Here is a 6776-nt window from a genome sequence, read left to right on the forward strand (position 1 = left end):
CCTCCTACATTAAATGGTAGAAAATCACTACCATGGCTTCTGCAAGATGGAGTCAGGACCTCCTTAATCTACCGACAATCATTCATTTTATTTAATCTCGCCTAACAAGATACAAGAGCTGGAAGCTGAAGTCAGCAAGTTCAAACAGAATAGAAGATGCTAATTAACCATAGGAACAAATTCCCAAGTGAGGTGGTGAACTCGTCACGCAGAATTTTTAGATCCGAATTGGATGTCTGTCTAAGGGACATGCTCTGCTTCAACACACAAATCTGGGTGCAATTCTCTGGCCTGTTTTTAGGCAGACGATCAGACTGGCTGATTATAATGGTACCTTCTGGCCTGAATACCTGTGAAGTGCTGTGCAGCTACATCTAAGTTCAAAAGCACAAAGCAACACTACCCCACAGGTTGGGATAGGGAGTGAAGAGGCATCTGGAACTACTCCAGACCTGCCAAACTTTCCATTACCACCATCTTGCCCTGGGAAGGACAGATGGGAGCCTCTGAGTGGGCCAGCAATGCCTGTCTATCGAATTCTGGCAGGCGTGGTCTATGCCAAAGGATGGTCAGGTACTCCACCTGGTATTGCATTCTCGGTCAGATGAAGATTAGGAGTCCAGCGCCAATCTATCTAAGGTAAATAGCTGGTGCCAGTCACCATAGTATTGGAGTGCCTCATAGTCTTTAGTGTATTTATCCTCACACCACCGCTGTAAGGCAGGGCAGTGTGAATACCCCCAATTCACAGATGGGGAATGGAGGCACAGAGAGGGTAAGGGACTTGCCCAAGATCACAGGAGGTCTATGGCACAGCAGAGACATGAACCCAGGACTCCCAAGTCCGAAGGCTCATACCCTAACCCTGGTCTGTTCATTCAGCTACTCCAAGGATACTTCTGACCTGTATTTACCTGCTCTTGAGTCCTAAAACCACCATAGAAATAATGGTGAAGTTATGCTGAAAGCCTCCTGCCACGCTAGCAGCACTAATTCAGTCCTACACGTCTAGCATTTTCATCTCCTTCCAAAGATCGAGAGGGCTGTGGCTTTGAAGCCACGTAGCTTCCTTTCTGACTGAACTGTTGCCTCAAATTCCCATGGGGTCTGGTCCTTTCCTAGGACACTAGTAGCAACAAGAGCAGAGCAGATCTCTCTGGTAACTGTTCTTTGAGTGTCTTTGGGAGAGGAAGAGTGGGCAGTGGTGAAGGTAGTACTGTAATAGAGAGACAGACAGACAGCTGCTCTCTCTGGAGTCCAAAGTCACAACGGAAACAGATTTTGTCTCATGCTGCCATGGCCCCAAACCCCCAAATATTCTCTCCCACCTGTGAATGGCACCCTCCTCCGGCAGCAGATAGCAAAACTCCAGTTGGATAGGACAGCTCTTGGGTTGCGTTACCCCTTGTCTTTAGCCAAATCCATCATGTATCTGAACCCCCTGCTGTTCTGCTGTTCCACGGGGCCTCGGCTTCATCCCTCCCCAGGACTGGATGCCAGAGAGCGAATTCAGAGGTAATGGTAAATTGCAGTGTCAGTGACACAGTAGTAAGTCAGTGCAACTGACATGATGAAGGGGAATGTGGGGCTGGGGCAGGAAAAGCCACCACCAGGATGGTGTAAGGAGGAGATGGAAGATCAATGGGAAGTGCTGCTTCTTTTACACCCTTTTCTTTCTACATCCCCACCCATCTAGGGCTAGTGAAAGGGGATAGAAAGCTAATGGGGCAATCCCCTTCCCCACCTAAGTGAGAGGGGCAAACAACAAACTACCCCTGATCCCCTGTAGAACTCACAATACAGAGATGCTGCTAAGGATTCAAGTCTGAAGCACGACTCGAAACCACAGGACAGTCACCGTTATTTTGATGACAATCAGACATTGTGATCTCCTATATATACAGACATAGGACCAGTTTTCAACCCCCCCCCCCCCCCCGGCAAATGAGAACCAGATTATACACAGGAGAAATGACATCTCTGACTGTCGATCTTTATATATTTGTTTATTGAAGGTGCTCAGATCCCGCCTCAAATCCTCCAGAAGGGAAAATGTTCTTGTGCCATTGTTTGCCAGTGCAAATGCTGTGGCTTTAATGATTTCTCTTCTCAATAGGGCTCAGATTAAATGTGGCTGTATCAACAAAACAACAGCCCAGAGATCTAATAACATCCATCTTCCCCCTCTGTCATAAGGGGATGCTTATAACCCTTCTCCTTAGAATACCCATTTCCAGCAAGGCCTTTAACCATTGTGTTTTAAATTGATTTCACAGAGGAATAAATGGTGAAAGCGCTGAATACATTCACACACACACACACAGAGAAATTCCTTTCAAACATCCGGCGCCAATGCGAATCTCAATCTCGATGAAATTATGCCTAATAAAAAGCCAGATGGCTCATCATTTCCATTTTCTCCACAAGACTTCAGCTTAATGGCCCAAACGCTCTGCACAACGTGTGGGGAATAGAGCTTTGTGTGAGCTAAAGATATATTATTCCTCTTCCAGGGAAATTCGGATTGCCTTCAGTGGGCCCCGATTTCAGGCCCCGAGAGTGGGGAAGTGGCTGATTAAATTGCTCTTCTTTCTCTGATCAGATTAAAATGGTTAATTTGGGGGTCAAAAGTAGGTGGAAAACATTCCAGGAAAGGAGATTGGCCTGGGGTTGTGGTGGTTTATTAAAATGCCCTCACAGCACCAAGGTATCTGAGCACCTACTACGTGTTACATCCCAAACTGTAACAAAGAATCCAATCCAGCTTCAAAGGTTAGATGGAGACTCCATGGCTTCACACCATCTCCACAGAGCGATTCCCCTAAACTGATGTCTGAGTGCTGCAAGAAGTTCATGTAACTAAAGTGACATAGAAACACTCCCAATACGGGGAACCACCACCAGAGTTCTCTTATTCTGGATTATGATGTTGCATATTCTCAGGATGAACTCACCTGGCATTAATACGGAGACAATGATTAATCTAGAAGACTTTAGGCCTGTGAGGCTCCCATTCCCTTGCGCACCAGTGGGGTGTGTGGACAGATATGGGTGGAGAAATCGTAGCACGAGTCCTGCCGTCACTGGGTGTAATGGAGTGGCTGGGATGTCGACAGTCCACCCCATAACCCTGCTGCTCTCCTGACATGTTTGAAGGACCACACCCCTTGCATGGGGGAGGGGGCCAACCCTGCTCCCGCTGGCCACATGATGCCTCCGGGACCCACCGAGCTCATGCCCCGCACTGGTGGGCTTCTCTGCCGCAGCCTGGAAGGGCTTGATCTTGCCCCAGTATGTGTTAGAGAGGGTCACCACCGTGGGCCAAAGCCAAAGGATGTAGGCAGTCCTCATGCAGGCAGAGCTCTCACTCACCTTGGGACTTGGCCTGGCCTCTGGAAGAGACATGCCCACAGAGCCATGTAGCAAAGGAAGCTCACCCCCACTGAGTGTGCTGGTTAAACGGGTAGCAAATACCCAACCACCTTAATTTGCTGGACTTAAGCCAACACCCAGGCCAGACTGTGTCTGGCCCCCACAGCTACCCAAAACGGAGAGCCAGGCATCCCCCAGCTTCCACCCTCCCTGCGCAGGGGCAGCCGTGATATGACTAGGGCCAGAACCACTCTTTCCTGTTAATGCCTCTGGCAGTGCCAGCTTCGCTAGAGGGAAGTGCTCCCCACAGACCAGGGGAGAAGAGCGTATGCGGCACCTGGGACAGAGCTGCCACTCCAGCCTGCACTCCCAGGCAGAGGCTGCCATTGCAGCAAAGCCCCAAAGAGAGAGAGAGTCAGGCACTGGAAAAGGTCCAGTCCTGCTCATAACCCTATGCTGCACTTATGTCCTAGACGAAGGCCTGAGAGAAGGGAAAAGGCAAGAGAAGATGCTCCCAGTGTTACGGTGATTTCAGACATCCCTCAAGCATGGGGCTGTTTGGATCTAGGGGGGTTGATTCAATCCATTAGAAAGAGAGGGAGCCACTTGCTGCAGTCACATCGAGAGCTCAGTTTTCATTTTTAACGCTCACAAGAGGAGCCTGTGTTTGGGAGAAGGGGCAGGTGGGAAGGGCGGGGTGTTTGATTCAGGCATGTCCCAGATTTAAATGCTGCGCTCTTCGTGGGGAAAGTACATTTAACAAGACACCCAGGAGAATGTTTTCAAGCTGGATCCAGTCTAAACGTTCACTGAGGAAGAGGAATTTCTTCATTCTTTATGCACAAGACACTAGGGAATTCTCTCTTGGCATTTAAATCAGGTTCTAAATTCACGGCTTGTCCCCCAAACCAGTAAGAATCTAAACGTTAACAAATGCAACTTTCTGAGACAATTGGTCATATTTGCAGGACTTGGAATTCCCTTGCACTCTCTATCAGGTACCAATGCAATTAAAAGAATACACTCTTTTATAGCATACATGTCTATGAGACCCCCAGATCTCCCAGCATGTGCTCTTCTGCAATGACAGAGTAGCCGTATGTATGGGGAGGAATGCATTGTAGATTCTGCCTCTTTCCATATTTCTCTCTTGATTATTTTTCTACAGAGGCACAGAAAAGCAAGCGTAAGGTTTAGTGATCACCTCCGGCAACACTGAGCATAGAAAACTGACATACAGGTGGCATCAGAAGAGCAGGCTGCAGATCAACAACTACAGGGTGCTACCACACAGCTTGAGGAGTGAAAAAATGTACTCCTCTAACTCTTTTTTGGCTGGGAATAAAACTCCCTCCTCCCCTTGGGCTAATGAAAGCCGATCAGAACCTCTTAAACCAATCCTGGCTGTGGCAGGAGCTCAGAGGTGGCCCTGGGAGGGGTTGGGGGAAGGTATAAAGGCTGGTAGCCAGAGACACAGAGTAACATTGCAACTGGAGAGACTCGAGGGGGAAGAGGAGCCAGAGAGACTCCCCATCACTGCGGGAGACAACACAACACAAAAGATGAACCCGAAGCTTATTTTCTGCTGTGGATTTCTGCTGCTGCTTCTCCTCAGCCAGGACCAAGTGAGGGCCAAACCCCTCTCCAGTTTACAGGTAAGAGAGCAGCTGCTCATTTCAATATCACGGGGCTGATGATTCCTTGGAACTTGGAGTTACTGGCTCCAAAGCTTCAGATTAGATATGACTCTTCTTAGCCCTCCCTGGCTGCTGGAAGATGCTCAAGAGCTTCGGGGTCATGAAGCTAGCAGACGTGGGTTACTTAACTGAGCAAAACCAAAGCTATTCCTTGCCTGACTTCTATCTTGATTGACTTTAGATAATTGGAGGTCAAGTGTTGTTTGTTCCCCAGGGGTAGGAGGGAGACTGCAAAATTTCAGGTCAGTCTGGGATTGGGTGAAGTCATTAAACTTCAGAGCAAAGGAAGCTGCATTTTCTTACCCAGAATATGGATGTCCTCCCACCTGTAGCCCTGCTCTGGGCACCGGCAAGCTCATCCCTCGAGTTCCTAACCTGCCTCTGTCTCTAGCCAAAGTATCTGGTTTTGGCTGCATGCTATTAACAAGGAGGGGAATCTTCTCTCAACAGAACTGCAGAGGATTCAGTCACCTGCTTGATAAACCCAGGAAAGAAAGGGAGAGAAGGGATCCAACACTGTTAATAAAAAGCATTTTAAGCATCCCCGGTAGAAAGAGTATCTTCTAATTAGCTCACTGTCAGTCCAACATCCCTATATACACCATGTAACCCTCCAGCCTCCTCAGAGCTAATCCTTCCAGCATCAGCCTAGCCTCTCTCCAGCTGTTCCACTATCTCCATCATTTGCTTACTATTCCTTCAGTTCCCCCTCCCCCTAGCCTCTTTGTTTATCATCCCAGACACCAGGCTCCCAGCTTTAGGAGAGACTCCTTTTACATCCCTTACTTTTCTTGTCCATGTCTAACTAAGACCATAGCAGTAGCCTGTAGCCCGAAGGCATCTGAGAGCTGGTGTCCAACGTAAAGCAGAGTTGTTAGTGGAGGACAATGAAGACCGGAGATCATCATCATTACTTCGTTGACGTTTTAGCACATTTTTCCTCCCGAGTCAAGCTTAAAATGGGTTCGTTGAAGATTAGCATTGACGTAGGTTTACATGACAATAATCGAAGAAGTGTCTGAACCTCAATACCTCCCCCACTCTCCTCCCTGTCTTTCAGAGCCTGTCCAGATTGTTAGATGAAGATCTGGAGCATCCCCTGGCCTCAGAGGAGATTGACCAAGAGCGAGAAGACATGATCCCAACAGGTGCCTTTGACCAACAGGACCCTGAGCTCCAAAGGGCCCGAAACTCCAGGGACCAGCCCGAGGGGGTCCCCATCAGCGACAGTACTTTCCAGAGGCTCTTCAGCGATCTTCTGGGGTCATCCAGGAGATACCGAGGCAGGAGCAAAAAGGGCCTGTCCAGGGGTTGTTTTGGTGTCAAGCTGGACAGAATTGGCTCCCTGAGCGGACTGGGATGCTAACTGTTTGCTATGGTAAGAGAGAAGCAGCACGAGACTCTCTGTGTGTGTGGGGGGGGGTATGAGTACGTAGAGGAGGAAGAGTTTAGAGCTCGAATTGAAGGAAAAGGTACATACGGCACTTGCCATCCCTCCTCCCCTAAAAAATAAATAAATTAATGGAGATATCCTCTCTCCTAGAACTGGAAGGGACCTTGAGTCCAGCCCCTGCCTTCACTAGCAGGGCCAAGTACTGATTTTGCCCCAGATCTCTAAGTGGCCCCCTCAAGGATTGAACTCACAACCCTGGGTTTAGCAGGCCACTGAGCTATCCCTCCCTCCTCTCAGACCCAAGGGACCAACTT

General features: G+C 48.7%; 1 protein-coding gene across 1 annotated transcript; it reads left to right on the forward strand.

Moving 5' to 3' along the window:
• Positions 1-4934: 4934 nt before the first annotated feature.
• Positions 4935-6435, forward strand: LOC135893319 (C-type natriuretic peptide 1-like). The gene is made up of 2 exons (XM_065421113.1): positions 4935-5027; positions 6130-6435. The coding sequence occupies exons 1-2, from the start codon at positions 4935-4937 to the stop codon at positions 6433-6435; spliced, it is 399 nt and encodes a 132-aa protein (XP_065277185.1).
• The last annotated feature ends 341 nt before the right edge of the window (positions 6436-6776 follow it).

The sequence above is a fragment of the Emys orbicularis genome, chromosome 22 (assembly GCF_028017835.1).
Source record: "Emys orbicularis isolate rEmyOrb1 chromosome 22, rEmyOrb1.hap1, whole genome shotgun sequence".
Taxonomy (NCBI): Eukaryota; Metazoa; Chordata; order Testudines; family Emydidae; genus Emys; species Emys orbicularis.

Coding starts and splice junctions, on each gene's coding strand:
- LOC135893319 (XM_065421113.1), top strand. CDS start 4,935: ATGAACCCGAAGCTTATTTTCTGCTGTGGATTTCTGCTGCTGCTTCTC. Junction 5,028..6,129: donor AACCCCTCTCCAGTTTACAG/GTAAGAGAGCAG, acceptor CCTGTCTTTCAG/AGCCTGTCCAGATTGTTAGA.